Source organism: Phaethon lepturus, unplaced genomic scaffold (assembly GCF_000687285.1).
Source record: "Phaethon lepturus isolate BGI_N335 unplaced genomic scaffold, ASM68728v1 scaffold1740, whole genome shotgun sequence".
In the NCBI taxonomy this organism is placed as follows: Eukaryota; Metazoa; Chordata; class Aves; order Phaethontiformes; family Phaethontidae; genus Phaethon; species Phaethon lepturus.
This window is the reverse complement of record NW_010512375.1, coordinates 37,067-55,734: the sequence shown is the minus strand read 5'-3', so window position 1 is coordinate 55,734 and position 18,668 is coordinate 37,067. Positions and strand designations below refer to the sequence as shown.

At 36.3% G+C, this 18,668-nt stretch overlaps 1 protein-coding gene across 1 annotated transcript in view; it reads left to right on the top strand.

The window, feature by feature from the left end:
• The window catches only part of SSBP2 (single-stranded DNA binding protein 2), a 56,134-nt gene that overhangs the window by 17,001 nt on the left and 20,465 nt on the right, over nucleotides 1-18,668 (top strand). The window contains exons 3-8 of the mRNA XM_010286534.1: nucleotides 2,015-2,074; nucleotides 5,442-5,508; nucleotides 5,697-5,767; nucleotides 9,620-9,687; nucleotides 16,144-16,192; nucleotides 17,990-18,025. Coding sequence (XP_010284836.1) covers nucleotides 2,015-2,074; nucleotides 5,442-5,508; nucleotides 5,697-5,767; nucleotides 9,620-9,687; nucleotides 16,144-16,192; nucleotides 17,990-18,025 — 351 coding nt within the window. The remainder of the gene's footprint in view (nucleotides 1-2,014; nucleotides 2,075-5,441; nucleotides 5,509-5,696; nucleotides 5,768-9,619; nucleotides 9,688-16,143; nucleotides 16,193-17,989; nucleotides 18,026-18,668) is intronic.

Genomic DNA, 18,668 nt, shown 5'->3' with positions numbered 1-18,668 from the left:
AGTAAGTTTTTAGGTATTCTTATAAACTGCATAGAAAGGTGAACTGACTGGGAAGAGAGGGGAGAAGCAGGTTTCCATCCTGCTTGGAAGGAGCAAACGTTCTGCCAATAATGCACTTTTATGTACTAATATTAGTAGTGTGATTCTACATTAAGATATGGTTGACTTGAGAGACACTGCTGATTTCCCTTTTATGAGCTGTACAGCTGTAAATAAAGTTAAGGGTTCAATGGCTGAATGAGGTAAGCCAAATCCAAGATACTCACTAGAGTGTGCTGCGCTCCATACAATGCACTTGGTTGACCTCTATGGAAATTGTTGAAATTCTAATTTCCTCACACTTTTACGGCTTTACAAGGGCCCGCTTGTTTACAGCCTTTGCCACATGTACAACCCTTTTTTCTTTTTTTCTTTGTTATCAGAGAATCTCATCATCAGAGAGAGAGCATGAAGAAGCCTCCCTATTCTATAGCACATAATTTCAAATGCCTTTTTTATTAAAGTAATCTTTTCACAATTGTCATTGAACTTTCTTCTCCAGTTTGTAAACCCTCAGTGTTTTATTCTAGTACCTATTTTGGGTGCTTGTTTATGTAGGTTACGTTATTTCAGTTTTCATCTGATTCTAAGATGTAAAAGGTGCAGTTAAATTTTTTTATGCAAAATCATAGGAAAAATTCCATTACTAATTATTGGTAAAGTAATTATAATTCTTTTGCTAGCTATTGATACTATTAATACATGCATTTCTAGCATTGATGATCACTGGCATTTTAGTTTATAACTCAGTGCTGCTGATGGAGCTGAAATATGCCATTCATTTGTAAAACGGTGACGTTGAGCATAGAGTTTTAGTGACCTGCCAGTGGTCCTTAACTACAGCTGACTAGGTCATGCCTATGTAGGTGTATTTCTGTCCTTCTGAAGAGACCCCAAAGAATGGGTTTAAACGTGGAGAGACTTGTTTGTCATCAGAGATTGCCCCTGGAAAGTCCCAGCAGACTCCTTTCCTTTATCTCTCCCTTGTCTCCAGTGGCAGCGTCATGAACAGAAGTGAGCTCCTCTTTCACGATATAAAGAATCAGTCTTTTTTGTCCCTGTGTTCACAATCAAAGCATACTTTTAGTCTTTCATTTTCTCCTGGAGTTACAGGTATGCTTGCTTGCCAAAATGATCTTCATCACCTGATTAGTCAGATGTTTGTGCCTTTTTGCTGTAGATCTCCCACTTTTTCTGGTAATCTCCCAGCTTTTTAGATTTCTAGACACTTCGGGATGGAATAAGTAAAGATTTTAAATGCATTTGCTGGTACTACCATTTGTTTATCATAAGGGACTGACTTTGTGGGCTATGAAGTAGTACAGTAGTAGCCAAGAGCCACTAGAACCCGACAAGGTACAGGATGGTATGAAAGATTTGTGTGTAAATTTGGTTTTGAGAGAGGAGATTTACTGTGTGAGCATGGAGTTAAATATGGAGGGATGGGAGGAGAGCAATGTTGAATAATATGGTTAATGGAACCACCAAAGTTCTAAATATTTATGACATAAACTTGAAATCTGTGCCCTCACGGGTTAAATCTTGTATTGCATTTTACTGTATTATTATGAAAAAGTGAATGGAAAGTAGTTGTGAATCATTATGCTGTTGGTAATCTCTTGACTCTCCCAAGAACATTTTTGGTTTCTATTCTAGGGTTCCTATTTTTCCCACTTCTCCAGTGGAGAGTATAGATATGTGATTATATGATCTAAATGGTTTGTTATTTATTCTACACTATTAATGCATTAAGTTGTTTGTATTCTGCATTTGCAATTGCTATAACAAAGTTTTAAATGCATTCACTAAGAATCTCTAAAATTATTTAGTTCTATGAAACATTGTGGAATAATATACTGCACGCTCTTTGGAAGTATTTAAGCTGGATGTTTGAAGTGCGAGCATGGCAGAAGACATATGCCCAATGACTCAATGCGGTATTTGCAAGCTAAGTTGAATTTCTTTTTTTTCATAGCCTTTCATGTCCCCTCGGTACCCTGGAGGTCCAAGGCCACCTTTAAGAATACCCAATCAGGTAAGATGTTCTCACTGATGCACTCTTGTGGTCCAGTGTGATGGTGCAGTGGGAACAAGGAATGTTGTCTTGTTGGCTACCAGTGGCTCATTGGCTACCAGTGGCTCACTGGCTACAAAACCTGATCAGTCCTTCTCCACCCCATTGCATCTGACCATTAAATAGTTATTTTGATAAGGTGTGTCCATGCCACTCCCAGCTCATTTTCCTACGCTTAGTTAGTGTCCACACCTTAAAATTTATTGTGTGTTAAGCCTGTTTGCAGAGGGAGGATTACTTGCCTAGCGTGTTGCTGCATTAACCTCAGCCAGCCAATGCTGCCTACTCTGACATGAAGACAGAATGTCCCCATAACTGTTACTCTCTAAAGTTTTTCTAACCACATCAAGCAGTTAGCTCTGAGAATTTTTTTTACTTGATTCTAAGTAAAGTGCATCACTGCCTCCTATTCTTGTTGGATGTATGAAGTATATTTATTTCATTTATTAATACGGAGATTAATGGTGAGAAGCAGATATAAGTGCTCTATGGCTCTTATAGACACTCTGAAGACTATAAAAGCATCGAATTCCCAATTTTCTCTCATCTCCATCAAAGGATATGCATGCCAGTGCAACAAGAATGAGTAATGAGCTGCTGTTCGACAGCAGAGACCTTTATTGGCCCATCTGTGAAAAGATGGTTCTGGAAGCAGATTTGTATTTTTAAGTTCTCCATAGTGCAGACAGAGGAGGAGAAAGTGGTTGCCAGCAGATGAAAAGTTAAAGATAAGCAGACAGAAGAACATTAGTGGATCTCTGAAAGAAAAACCTGAGTCATTTATAATACTGAGAAAGGTTGATAGGATAGATGGAACAGGTGTTTTGGTCCAGCTTAGACTTCCAGGACTGCCTTTCTTGTTGTCACAGCTTGATGAGGAAGACTTTTATGCCCCGGCCTCAGTTCTGGCTACTTTTTATATCTGTGTAACACAATGTCAACAAACTTGCCTTTAGCACTGGCACAGAAAGTACGAAGGTATGAATTTTAGTGAGCTGGCTGTATCAGGTGGCAAGACTTCTTCAGATACTCCTCTACATCAAACATGGTGATGTTTGGGAGCAGGTTAAGTTACCTGTACCGTAGCTACTTTCTCACAAGGGAAATGGGTGGCTTAACTTTGCTGAAGTGATCATCAAGGGACAAGAAAAGAATGCAATGTCATTAGCACGTTAGTTAAATGTTTGCTACAGACGTATTGTAACTCAGTACAAAATACCCTTCTGATTTTTATACTTTTTGGTAATATCTTAGCCAAAGATACACCAGTGTTTAGGTTTCACATGTTCCTTTGTTTCTGTGTTTCTGAACACTGTAAGTACTGGCAGGTAGAAACTGGATGTGATAACTGCTGTGAAAGCACTGCCAACCTGCAGTTGTAGTTTCGGAAGTGTTTTTGTCTGCACATTGTGATATTTACAGCTCAGAGCTGTAACATGATCACATAATCTCAGTGAATTACAGCTCTTGCAATTCATTTACATTATGCCGTATTTGTGAATTACTGTTTTTAACAACACTGCCATTATCTAAGTTACAGTATAGATGGGCAGTGTGTGGAAGTAATAAACTATTGTAGAGCAGCTTTAAGGCTGAAATTTTGATTAGAAGTCAGTAAAAATCAGAATTAGAATTCCCACTGTAACTATAACTCTGTTCCTTAATGCTTTGCAGTAGAGATTGTGTTTCTTAGTCAAGGAAGGGTAACACAGGGCATGCATGCACAGCATAGTCCAGTGCTATGTAAGGGTTATCTGAGCTAGATCTAGGCTTCATAGCAAGGAAAGTTAGTACTGACTGAGGGCCACGCTAGTGCTTCTAAGTTGCCTCCAGTACTCAGTCATGTCCTATGAGATCAATCCGTACAAGGGTATTTGCTGTTGGCAATGCATTGTGCTGTGCAGGTACACTCATTTTTCTTGAAAAGTGGTATGATATGTTAGAAAGGAACCACAGTCCCTCGTGTAATGATCTGTAGTGTGATGACTGCATGAGTTAAGTCTTTGGTCACATGTGTTCCCAGCAGCAAATGCCTCTGTGTCCTTGTGTGTCACCTGCCATCTCTTGCAGAAGTGCCCAGTTCCTGCTTTGCTAGTATTTGACACTTCTCCATGCACTTCATGTATTGTTCTTCATGTATCATCCAGACTTCAAGCCACTGAAGTACATACAAAACTCTGATTTAAATGATGTCATCTCAAATTATTTGTTTATTCCATTAATCTTGCACTACAGTACCTATTGACTGTGTTACCTTTGAGGTAATAGTGTGCAGCTTAATTTTTAATTTCCTACCTCTTGTGGAAACAAACTGTATATTTGCAAATAGGTTCCCCTTTGTATCTATCCAAGACTACTAGAGTATTTTCAGGTCAAGAGTAGCTTACCTAATCCCACAGTAAGCAATTGCCTGAGTAGATTACTTTCCTAACAAGATTTACTCATTCTGGATACATTTTTACTGAACATACTGTGTTGTTTTGAAATGCTAAGTAGCACCTAGTGGATCAGCTACAAAGATCCATTCATAAAATCATTTTTCTAGTTGACTAAACTATAGGTAAGAGACTGTAGAAATTAGCCTTAAACTCAATTTGGTTACTATGAACCCAGACGGTAGGTTAAAATGTGGGGGCATAAGAGCAATATATTTGATTTGGAACAGAGGTGAACTAACACAATGTACCTTCATTCTTGAAGGCAAGATTTAGGAGCAAGTTTGGTGGCTGTTGTTATCTCCCGTAGATGAGTAATACACTTATCTTGGCATTGATGTCCTTCAGGAGTAAGGCAGAGTGGAACATAAAATGTCTCCCACCTCACAACCCTAGTTAACCATACCCCATGAATACTGTGCAGTTGGCTCGGTTACAGCTCATTCTCAGAGAATATCAGTGTCCGCATCCTGACCTCTGAAAGGAAATGTTGAAATAATGGTTGAAAGGGAAAACTGTAGCAATACAAGCTTTGGATAAATTGTCACATACCCAGGAAGAAGGCAGTATTTCGAGGTTAAATAATAGTTAAGCTAAAGTGAAGGAAGCATTGGTGTGGAAAAAAGCAAATTAGGCAATTATATTTTGGAGATTATTCATACATAAGTCTACAGAAGTCCAAGAGTTTGTCCATGCAAATCCATAGTCAGGATCATAGGACGTTCAGGACTTCTAGTTTATTTAGGAAGTTAGGACATTTAGTTAGGGCATTTAGGAAAGTTAACTCTTCCATATTACTCGTGACTCAGAAGAAACATCCTGGAATTAAAAACAAAGTATCTGCATTATGTCCTGCATTACATGCATTTAACATATGGTTTCTATGCCTGCAGGCACTAGGAGGTGTCCCAGGAAGTCAGCCATTATTGCCTAGTGGGATGGACCCAACTCGGCAGCAAGGTGAATGAAATAATTATTTGGACCATTCAAAAGTACTGTCTTCTCAAACTGACATCTTTCTCTCTGTGTTTCAAACCTTACTGCAGCTTTTTAAGCTTTTTGTTAATTGAAAAGGAATGATTTGTTAGTTGCTTTAGAAGGTGCTTGTGTATTGCATAGATTTTTAAGTTATGTAATTTTATTTGCAGGGCATCCAAACATGGGTGGGCCAATGCAGAGAATGACTCCTCCAAGAGGAATGGTTCCGTTAGGACCACAGGTACCTTCCATAGATAGATAACCATTTTTGTTGATAGGCCTGTACTTATACTGTTACTCTGGCTTTCCATAGCTTGAAGATGGCCAGGACTTGCTCTGCTAATCCCATTTTAAAATAAACTTTCTGTTTTACAAAAATTAATTCTGAGTTGCAGCTGTACAAAGTCTGCAATGAAAACATTAGTCATTTTAATTAAGATTTGAAATTAAAAGAGGAATCCTTAACTTGCTTATTTCAGAAAAGTTATGTTTGTCCTACAGCTACTGTATGTTGTAACCTAAGGCTGACATTTGTAAAGGAGACAAGGGTTGAGTAGGTGCTTCCTCATCCTCCCAACCTAAATTGATTATGCTGTTTAGGGGGAAAGGATTAATACTTCTAACTTAGGCAAAGTCTTTGTACCAAAAATACCCCCCAAAATTCTGTAAAGTTTTGCATTCATCCACTATTCATCTAGGTTTTTAGTGAGTGCTAGAGAGATTTTAATGTAAAATGAGAAGTTCATGCTGCCATTTCTCCCCCTTGTCAATCACAAGCATGTCTCTAGCTGTTTCTGAGGAGCAAAGCAACCTTCTCCATGGCGCTGACCTGGTCATAATTGTTTATAGTGTCTGTCTTCAAAAGTGTGAAAATACGAGTGCATATTTGTCTGTATTACATTTCAACAGTAAACTAAGGTAGAAATCAAATTATTTCTGATGAATACCTGAAATAACAAATCCAAATGATTATTCTGTATTTTGTCAGTGCTCTCAGTGAGAGAAAATTTAGGTGGTGGTGTTTCATATCGGTGTTGCCAGTATTTTGTTTTTACAGCGTGCTTGTTGTGCCCATACTTCGCATTTTTACTTCCCCATTTTAGATAATCTCTCTAGTGACTTCTTTGTTCCTTGGAATAGCAACTGAATTTTAAATGATTAAACAGCTTTGCCTTTCAAATCTGCTCATAACTGTGTTTACAATTTTGGGTGTTCTTGGTAGAAACCGGTTGTGCAGTTCTACACAACATCTGCTCTGTGACCAACAACCCATTATTAAATATATTTGTTATTTTTTTGCAGCATTGAAGTATATTTACCACTTGCCTTTTGGAGGTAGAAAGAGAAGCTTTGTAATGCTGCCATATGAGCTTGAGCTGATACTTTATGCAGCACCATTAGTCACACAGCAGGCAAATCTCATGCCACTTTTTATAAGGATCATTTTTCCATTTTTGCTGTCTCTTAAAATCCAGTGTTTTTGTAAGGTTCTTCTTTCTTATACTGAACATCCTCTTAAAATGGGGGAAAATGTAGCTAATCTACACAAAATTTAGGTTAGCAAATCAATCTTTTCTATAAATGGACCGTGTTCTATCTTTGTATCTGGTATTTAGGATCTTCTCAGAATGCAGTTCTAAAACCAAATTTGAGGTATTTTTAACACCTACTTTTAACATCCTCTTGCCTGTAGCGGGAGGCCCTGCTACCTTTCTGCACAGGCAGTCAACTTGCAAAACACTTAATATGCTGATACAGAAATGCTATGTCCAGTATAGCAAGCATAGCATGCATATGCTTGAAAAATTATGGAAATTTTACCTCCATTTTGTATTCTATGATTCTAGACTTTCAAACTAAAAAACATGAAGCAAAAAGCAGTGGATGGTTGTAAATGCTTGAATCTATGACAAGCTCCAAAGAATTATGTTCAGGCTTTTTTCAAGCTGTAGTTATGCTAGATGAATGGAGTACTACCTCCAACCTGTGATTGTTACTTCTCCCCCTCCTTCATATCTGCTGGTGAGCCTCTCACATGCTCCCTAATGCTTTCTAGTCAAAAAGAATTGGGTCATCTTAAAAGTCTTGGTTAATCTGGCTCATTTTGGCCACCTGACATTAAGGAGCACTTTTATGAACAGTTCAACTACCAGATAAACAGTGGTGGTTACTTTGACTAAAAAGCAGTAAGGAACAAATGGGGGCACTGACTTCTGCAGAGAGCATAACTGCAGCTGAAGGAACAGTATATTGGTAGCCTTAATGTAAGCATTCTTATTTTAGGACAAAGGAGTACATTTGATTAGAATTAGCAGTAATTAGTTAGAAGTACATTTGATTATGATTCTTCCAGTCCTGCAGGATTCCATAGAGATCTTTAACGCTGGTCCACACGAATGATTCCTGAATTAAAATAAAGAGGGGACATACCAGACAGACCAAATAGGGGGAATGGCTCAGCCCTCCACATCAAAATGAAAAAGTGAAATAAAACAGATGTGGAACTGCTTGTTCAGTTGACTTTGTTCCAGTCAGACTGTGTTCTCTTTCAGATCCAGTAGTGCCAAATGGTGATGTTACTGTGCCCAGCTGCTTTGACTACCCACCAGTTACTGCCCTACAGTTCTGACAGAGGAGTTGCTCAGGCAAAATCATCTAGGATAACCTTGGTTAAACAGGAGGTTTGAGTTAGTCTGGCTGACTTTTGCCTGAGCATGCTCACCAGTCGGTCTGCCGGCTGCACACAAAAAGGCAGGAATGAGTAGTAATTGATGACCAGTAGCTGTGGATAATACTATCTTCACATGGCACTGTTTGGTCTGGAAGAGAACATCTGTTTGCAGCCTCTCGTTGTATTCTTGCAAACCAGCTATTGATGGGACACTTTCAGGATTGTTAATGGTGAAGAAAATTGTAAGTTTGGAGTTTTTATTTGCAGCAACAGAACTTCCTCTCCTAGTTATAGATCAGTTCTAGATACCTGATATATCTGTCAAAGTATAAAGAGCACCAGACCCACACTTTGAATGTCACTGTTGGATTTCTCCCATGTATTCATGACTTCATGTTTACATGGTTTTGTGAATCGGGCCAATACAGAGAACACCCATAAGCCTGAGTCATATAGTTTTTGCAGTTTGTAGTATACCCTACATGAAATAGAGTGTATTAGTTCTATTACTGGAAAATAGACTGCCACAATGACCTAAATTGTTTTAAAATAAATGACTTCTTTGTCTCTCCTCTTTCCAAAGTGGACAACTGTTCATTTTTGAGAATTTACTGTTACCTATTCTTTTGGAATATCAGAAAAGTGTAGCAGGATTAACACAGACTAGGGAGTGCATTATGATTGTGAGGTGAGATACACTGTTCTGCTTGTGTTCTTCTGCATAAAAATAGGTATAATTTAGTTTTTCATGTAAATAGTACAGTTAAACTTTTGTTACAATATCAGCGCATAAACTCAGGTTTTGTAGGCATTGGAAAATTCATTTCTTGGCATTACTATGACATTCATTATCGTATTAAATACTTTTCATATTAGTTACCATAGACTAACTAGAATTGACTGATTAGAAGAGAAATGTAATGGTTATGCTCTATGTTATTTAAGTGATATCGTATAGTGTAATTTTATACAAGCATATACTAACATATTTGTACAAACATATATTAACAAAATTTAATTAAAGATAATTAGATTTAAATTCCATGATGTAGAAATCTTAACATCTAAGTCTAAGTTTCTGATTTTGAATGAGTTCCCTTGGTATAAAAGTTCAATATATTATACAACCTGCCCCTTGCTGGCCATTGACTTGACCTCTATATGTGTAAATAATTCCTTCTGAAACAACTGACATTCTAAGTATTCTTAGTCTATTTCCATCGTTTGTAACTCTTTCTCCTTGGGGTTAACAATATTATTTTTTTAAGTCAACAGTGAAAACTCCTGAAAGAATGAATTACATTGGCCTATCCAGTCAGCAGTTACGTAGGGATATCATTAACCTGCTGTCCTTTCTTTCCCCCTCCTCTTTGGTTTTGTTTTTTTGTTTTGTGGTAGTCTGACCCTTGGTTATCATTGCAGAACTATGGAGGTGCAATGAGACCCCCACTGAATGCTTTAGGTGGCCCGGGGATGCCTGGAATGAACATGTAAGCACAATAATAAAATCTTATCATATTTAGAAAAATCATTATTTCATTGTAGAAGTAACATGTGGGATACACAAGACAAGGAGAACATGCTTTGATAAGTAACATGCTTTGATGACTAATAACTGCAATTTAAGAAAGTGAACCCACCGCAGTTTCCTTCTGCATGTATCTCTTACAGGCACCTTTGCTGTCCCTGCAAGTCTGTACAAATACTCAGTTTCTTTCACAGGTCAAAGTTCAAATATTTGGAATATTTTGTCCGTATAGTCACCTATATAACCTTGTATGCATTTTTTTAAAAATGATATTACTTACATTTATGTTTTTACTTTACTGATTAAATATTTTGTAAAGAATGGTACAAATACGATTCTTTGCTGCAAAATAAACAAGTACTTAATTTTAGCGAAATAAAACCATTGTTGAGAACTATTTATAAAAAAAAGACATATTTGGAAGAAGAAGTATGGATGATTCTCTCTCTGTTGCTGTATTTATTTCCGTAACTACATTTATTTCCAGTCTAAACAGATAAAAGAGTATTACAGATGTGGTGTAAGGTTTTTGGTGTTTCTATGTACTTCTGACACTGGATCATCATTTGGTAAAAGTTGATGTAGACTGAGCTCAGCTAAGGTATACTGATTTATTCCAGGCATGGATTTAGTCATGGGAGTGTATTATGCCTTTTATAACTGTAGACAACCCCCCTTTCAAAGTGTGTAATTACAGAAGTAAAATTAGTGTATCTAGAATAGACTAGATTTAATCTGAGGATTTTAGCATAGCAAGTGGCCCAACATGAGCAATATGCTGCACTTCAGAGAAACCTTTTGCTTGCTTGGAGTTGCTTACATGATTAGCAAGCCTGGGAAAAAAAAATCAGGTTCTCCTTACATTATTTATGTTTCTGTTTTAAGAGATTCACAGATTTAAAGGGGCTGCCATAGTTGCCTTTAGCATACCACGAACCACAGGATATCAAGTCATTCTTGTATCATGGCCCTACCTCTACTGAAGACAGTACATTTTTTCATAACCAGCATTTTGCAGAGCCTGGGGTGGTCACGGAAGGCAGCATGGTGGTCCAGCTATCAAGACATTAGAATGATTTTACAACCTAAAGCAGAGAACATATTCTTTTCTTACTCCTTTTACACCTTTGTCTTTCAGGAATGAGTTTTCAGCAGGTTGACACAGAAAACACAGTGAAGATTTACATATGCTTGTTATCATCTGTTGCAAAAGAGTGGTTTAGGCTGCTCAAAGAATGACCACCAAAGATACTAGAAAGCAAATAATTTTAATATAAATTTGTAAAAAAGCACAACTTAACAGAATTCAATGGCAAGGTCCACTGTATTACTTACTCAACATGAAAAAAGTATACAAACAGAAACCAAATTACAATTAGGTTGGAATGATTTACACGTGGATCTGGAGGAATGATACATACAGAGTCAGGGAAATTATATCAGACATCATTATATCACAGATACCCATATTTACTTCAATTTTCATATGAAACATAAATGAGAGATGATAATTTTCATTTCAAGTAAAGAGTTACCAACATGAAAAAGTAAAAGAGGTATTGAGATAGATTAGATAATACTGTTAAAAAATACCTAATCCACCATATCCTTAATTTCTTCTGATTTCCAGACATACCTTGAATTGTTGAAGCAAATAAAATAAAATACAAACTTGGGTGTTACTCTAACATAGACATCATATATTGGACTCAAGACAATTCTAGGAACCTTCCCAAGGGTAGGCTTTTCTTCTTTTAAATAAAATTGATGTAGAAAAAATATTTAGATATGTGAAATTCAGTGTGAGTATAATATAAGCACTACAGAGATTGTCCTCAGGAGGAGATTGAATTCTAAGAAAAGAAAATCAACTTTCTAAAATAAAATTTTATAGAAGTAAAATTAGGGCTAGATAAGATATTTTGAGGCTACTTATCCACATAAATGAGAGTTTACATAGGAAAAACAAGAAAACAGGTTCCTAGATAACAAAAAGAATTCCTGGTCTGCCAGAAAGAGAGAAGATGGATTCAAATACTAGCATTTCCATATTGCAGCATTTAATAAGCACACTTCATCTTGTGTTGAGCCAGTAAACATACATAGATCATGTTCTTTTAATTCAGTGACGTGCAAAGTACATTTTCCTTTGAACTTGTATGTCCTCTTGAAGAGGACGCCATGAATTGGAGTCCTTTACTTGGGAAAGTATGAGCTTTGATAGAGTATATGATCTTTTGAGAAGAACAAGATGCAGTCGTTATGAATTAGGTAACCATAGCGCGCTCTGTGTCTTACAAGGCATATACTGCACTCTACATTTCTTACAAACTCATCTTTACTCCAGCTCAGCTGAAAGTGGGAACAGAACACTTTTTCTTGGTTTTAAACAAGACTTCATACTGTCCCTTTGCTTATTACAATGCACTTCAAAGGCATAAGAGAGTCCAAAATACTAGTAATACTATGTTATAGCATATCCTGGCCTGTGTTACCTGCTGAATCACAGACTGTTGTAAGGAGCTCCGTTATTGCATGCCTGACTATGTGAATATTTTTTTTTCCATCAAACTGAGTATTTTTTTTCCTCTGTCAAATGGAATGGTATATATAGATGAAAAAGAAAACAAAGGGGTTACTATGGTCTGGGTTTCTTTTAATTGTATTTCCAGGACTATTTTCAGGTTGTTTCCGTACTGTAAAGTTACTGCTCTCAAAGTTGTCCTTATATGGAAGTCTTAGTGAAGACTCACTGTCTGGTCAATTCTAGCATTCAGAGTCAGTCAGAGTGCATCCAAGGATGACCTACAGACAGTGGCAATAGCTGGACCCAACTGTGTTAAATGAATTCTTTGTATTATCCTTTAAAATTTACCTAATGCACAGTGCTAAGAAATAACAGTGTAAGTCGTTTAGTCTACTTATGTTTCTAGGAAACAGGGTAACTATACATAAGGCCTTATAGTCATGTACATTTGTCTTTATGTAGCGATATCTTTTTCTTACATGAAAATTTTTCAGTGTTCTATTCAATGTTTTTGGATTTTTGGCAATGTTGAGATTTAAAAATATGTACCTTACAAAACCAGTTGCCATTTAAAATCCAGCTTTTTCTCCCCAGAAGGTGCAAAAGGAACCTGTTTTGCTTAAGAGCAGAATATCTGCCAAATACAATTTTACATTTTTCTGGATTAAAAAAAGAAGTTCCTTATTGTCAACAATGACAACAACCAGCTTGAGAGCTCATAGACAGTATTTCAGTCCAGGAGCATATACTTCACAAATGTAGTACTGCTAAATAATTGCTTGCTTCCTCATAACTAATGCCTATCAGTTTACTGTTTGAAAGAGCTTATACGTATCTCATGTTCTTCTACAAACTAATTCCATTTTAGCTGTAAGATTTTAAGCTGAAACTTAGTGTCGCCATTTTTAGTAAGATTTTATTTCTGAGTGGAATAATGCTCTCTTTGGAACAAAATGGCAATTTTCAGGGAGCAGTGTTACATTTCACTGGCACTTTTTAATGGCTGATGTGACCTGCAGTGCTGTCTCAAGCACTAAGAATATCTCAGTCATGCTTGAAAAGAAAAAAAATGTGATTTTGTTTTTTTAACTTCAATTCACAAACTTGTGTCTAGATGTTTAATTTCCTTACTGAATAAATTTGCCCCTTGGGAAACTGAAATTTTAGACTTTATTTTTTCAAGTACTAGGATCAATGCTATAGGACTAACTTTAAGGGTAAAATGCAGCAGTAATTACTTGTAGCAATAAATGCTTCATAAATTACTCTTATTTTGGAACTGGTACATCCATAATACTGTTTTATGACTCTGTTGATGCTTCCAAAATAAATGTTTAATAAAGGGCAAAAAACCTGCTTGCATTGCATTGAAAAATATTTCAGGTAGCTTTCTTTTATGGGTGCTTTATAAACTAACAACATTCGGCACCACAAAACCCATATGGCTTTCCAGCAGAATCTGCTAGTGTGTTTTCTGAGTCTATACTTAAGGCTGTCCATGGCTTCCAGTAAATTTGCAAATTCCAACAGGTTTTTAGATTAAAGGTGATTCTTGCAGTCTCCTCCATGTCACTGTGGCTTAACCCAATCATGTATCCGAGTTGGCTTTTTAATATCTCTGTAGTTCAGAGTAATCTGCAGTGTTGTCACATCTATTTTCCATTTGATGTTTTTCTTAGGTTATATTTGCGTTACTTAATGTCACACAAACAAGTGCAGGTTTTTGGAGTGAAAATGGCCTTCCAGTGTTGTTACAAATATTCCTGATTTCTCTGAAAAAGAGGATCCAATAAACCAAATATACTGCATAGAAAAAAGAACAACTTTTTTGAAAAAAAAGAAAAAGGAACATCTAACATTTCACCTTGTAATTGTTAACAGAGGAGAAATTGCTGAATATTTGACTAGGGGACCGTAAGGGGTCTTATGCTGTGAGACTGTGAGTCCCTTTCCTTGCTTTGCTTCCCCTCCTCCCAAAGAATAAAGCAGAAAAGACCCTCACCTACACTCCAGTTTTCCAACCTTCCAAAAACAATGTCAGCGGAAATAAATCAATTTTCACTTGATTTATTTTGGTTGATTGTTTGAGCTAATTTCTTTATAGTTCCATCAACAATGTATTTAAAAAAATAGGATTCAATACTAAATCCCTCAGGCAACATATCTACTTACTAGTTTTTAGTTTTGCAAGACTTTAAAATAGATAGAAAACTTCCTTAACTCATTAATAAAGCCTGCTTTCTTCTCTATATTTAAATAACTCTCCCATGTCTGGTAAGCTGTGGTGGCTAATGTTGCCTTTCTGAAGCTAATGAGGCCAAAATACTATCTTAAATGCAGAAGTTTTGTCATCATCTACTCTGCCTCTCAGTTGTCAGGGCCTTCAAAAAGTGGCCCATCTTATTTATACATAACTAGGAGTTCTAAATGCTCCCAGGAATAATTATGATTATTGAGATGTTATGACTGTAAATATGGAGACTTCACCTCTCATATGGCTTAGTTCCCTCAGGACTGTAAAAAGATGAAGCCTAACCACCAAACTATTTTTCTGAGCTCCGCTAAAAGCGAGAAACATAAAATAACAGCAAGAGTTATGAGAAAAACATGCTTTATCTGGATGGTTTTTCCTTTTTTCCTTTCCCCATTCCCTTCTGCTTTTAGTATACCTCTGATGTCTCCTCAGAGTTGGCTTTATCAAACAGGTCTTCTGCCTGTGAAACATTCTTGTTCCTCCTGCTGGGGAGCCGCCACTTAATAATGCTTACACCATTTGGACCAACTGTAACAGGAATGTCTGAAAAGTTTGAAATTTCACTTTTGCCTGCTGTATGGTAATTTTCATGTGTCTGTGACTTCTGTGGATATAACGTAGCCTCAGTCAAGTAGGAAACTGTTTTTAGATACACATCTAAACATACGTTTAAAGCATATGTATAAAATGGCATGTTTTCAATTTTTAATACATGGGATTTATTATTGTTGTTATTATTACCAGATACTGGTTATAGCAACATACTTTCTGTGTCTTGTTCTTCTAAAAAATAGGTTTTCCCAAAACATTTATAACACCAGTACTAGCACCACTTTCACTAATGAAACCTTACTATACTTGCAGTATTCTAGATCCATACTCAATATATCCTCAGTTCTTCAGGAAGGTACTTAATTATTTAAGCAAGAGTACTGTTTCTATGACTGAAATATATTTTAGTAGCTTTCTGCCTTTGTCTGTACTGTATGTAGGCTTTCATGGAATGTGTGGTAATTCTTTCAAATATTTTAAAAAAGGTTAACAGAGTACAAGGAAAAACACTCCTCATGAGAACTTAAAGAATTTGGGAATTTTTTTTTACTCTTTGCAAAACTTCTGTGCCACATTAAAACGTTGCATCTATGGAAAGCACTTCAAGAGACTCAAATTTGCAATGTCTTTCAAATTGTTCCATTGAGAATATAAAGAGGAATGTCTGGCACTTCCTAAATTTGCAAGTGTTTGGGACCCACGGAAGTGTTCCATCTCCACTGTAGCCTGGCAGTGTGGCTGCTGGGGAAGGACTCCTTATGGTGCCATTCTGGCAGGTCCTGTCCTGAAGAGTACAGAAGTACCACAATGAGTCAGGAACTGAAGTGTCTTAAATGTGAGTGGAAGGGATGTAATAATAAATTCTCCATAATCGACTCATAAACTGACTAAATGATAATGGTAGTGCAATGATGAGAATTTTGCTATAGCATTATACCTTTGTGTAGTTATGGTTTATAAACACTTTAATTTGAAAAAAGGCATCTCCTTCCTTACTCTGGAAACAGGTTATTTTGATTTGCTTCCTCAGAGCTGGTCAGAAGGTGAGGATTGTTCTGTGTCTCATATTTCATCTTCTGTTACAGGGGTCCTGGGGGTGGTAGACCTTGGCCAAACCCAACCAATGCCAATTCTGTAAGTAAATATTTAAAATATGTTAGACATCATCTTATGTTTAGGAAAGTATTTCTTATCAATACACCAGGAAAAAAACGCCACTTCATTCCACAAATAGAATTCTGCATGCTTTATATTTTTCCTTGTAACTCTAATGCAGAGCAGGTACAGTGAGGAGCACATCTGAACAGAGAGCTCATTGACCTGCAAATATCCAGCTTTGTTAAGAATCACGCAACAGCTCTGCATCTTTACATCAGTTACAGCATTTCCATAACACAAAGGTTATCCTGGGGTATATCTAAAATACATTTTAGCTTCCTTAGTGCAAGATGAGTTAGGTCAACAGCGAGCTCTACAGAAATCACAGCTTTTTAAGATACAGCTTAATGTGTGCCCACATATTTTACATAACAAAAACACATTTGCTGCTCTTAACTAGGGAATATGGAATGATAGAGCAATTGCGTGCAAAACATCAGCCATTTTTATATGCTTTTTGTAAAAAGCAGTGCACTCTATTGAATTTCATTGCAACGACTACAAAATGAGGTAGTCTGTTAGCAGCTTGAAGGAAGAGGAGCATCCTACATGAACAACAGTGTCTGGTATTCAGAAAATGCAAAGGTGAAGTTTTCATTCAGTGATCATACATCATTAGTATAAAAATGTGTCCCTTTTTAGCATTTGCAGTTGGATAAGATGGATCTGGCTTAACAGACTAACCTGGTTCTTTCTGTTGTTCTCAATTCTGATTTTTTAATTCTGCTAATGATAATTGGGGGGAAAAAAAGAGCTGAAAGTCTTCCTCAGTTTTCTTCTGTATATACTCAATGAAAATGGATATTTTTCAACTAAGTGAAATATTTTCATTCTATGGTATCAGTTGAGAAGTCCCATAATAGATGTATTTGTAAAAATGAGTCAACCGACAAGTTGTCTACAATCACATAAGATGCTTATGCTACAAAATAATTTTGTATTTTGTCAGTACAGTTGCTTAATTCTTACCCCATCCTCCTATAATAGCATTGGTCCGTGCTCCTTTACAGATAATAATTGCAAAGGCTATCATAAAGAAGAAAAATGGATTATTCACAGGCAACTGGATTTCTCCAGATATCCTGTGTAACAAATACCACAATTTGAACTGAAAATAGAACACTGTCCTTTAAAAAAAAAAACAATGCAAAGAAATAAAATCAGTATGTTGTAGGGTGAAAGAGTTGCTTTTCCTTTTATGGTCAACATTTTAATCAAGATTAAGTATATATAAGAACACACAAATTCAGTCCATGCTTGAGATGACTCTGAAGTGCTATTGACTTAAATGCAAGTATGTGCTGCTTAAATTTTATAAACCCTATAAAGCATATTACCTCAATAATCTTATAGCTTAACCTTTTACTACAGATTGCAGATCTTCACAGGCCTTATTGTGGCTCCCACAATACGAAGAGTCTTGTAGTAGGTGCAAGAACTGGATATGTGAATTATGTTATTCATACTAATTCAATTAGAGTGGGTGCCAGAGCATAGTAATCTTAAATGGAAGCATTTTTATTTGAAATATTGGGTATTAAATTTGGTTTGTGTCTATATTGGTATTTTTGGACTTGAACATACTTACAATGACAAGTTGTTGAAAAGAAGAGGTGTTTGTTTTGACAACAGCAGCATTTTTTTGTAGTCCGTAACTGTGTCTTTGAAATAAATTGAACAAATAAACATTAACCCAGAGCTGTACATAAATGTATGTATGGACTCCATCTCACTGCAGAAGAAATTACTGTTTTGTTTCTGTTGATATTACAGATACCTTATTCTTCAGCATCTCCTGGGAACTATGTAGTAAGTACACTTGTGTGTGTTTGCTTATTAGAATAGATATTACATTTTATTTAGGCAAAGAAATAGCTGTCCAGATGTTAAGATGAACCCTTGTGTATTGGTTGAGAGCTGAACATCTGATTTGCACTTAGGTTTTTTTCTCCCATCTATTGTGCGTATGTTGATGTTCATTACTAGACTCATTATCAGTCTGGTCAAAATTGCCCCGAGACCTGTTTTATTTCAGCAAACATTTATATAACCAATACAATGCATTGTCTTCAATAATAAAGGACAAAAAAAATCCAAGCTTTCTTGGTAACACAATATTATATATGGGTTTCTGAACTTCTTCAGGGAAAAAAGCATTTGAAGAATTAGAACAAGCTTTTATCTCCCCAAAGATACACAAATGGGTCCTTATAGCTAATATTTTACAGGAAATATTTATTCTTATATTTACCTTCTGAAGACTTAAAAATTCTTTTGTTCTTCATAGTCTGTTATGTCTTTATTTCACAGACATTTATTATGGATTAGTTGGCATCATTGTTTTCTCTTAGTCTGTACTTTAGAATGAAACAGTTAAAACTTTGTAATAGCTCCAGCATTGAGCTGTCATTCAAAAGAACACAAAATGCTAACACTCTCTCTGGAATTTAAC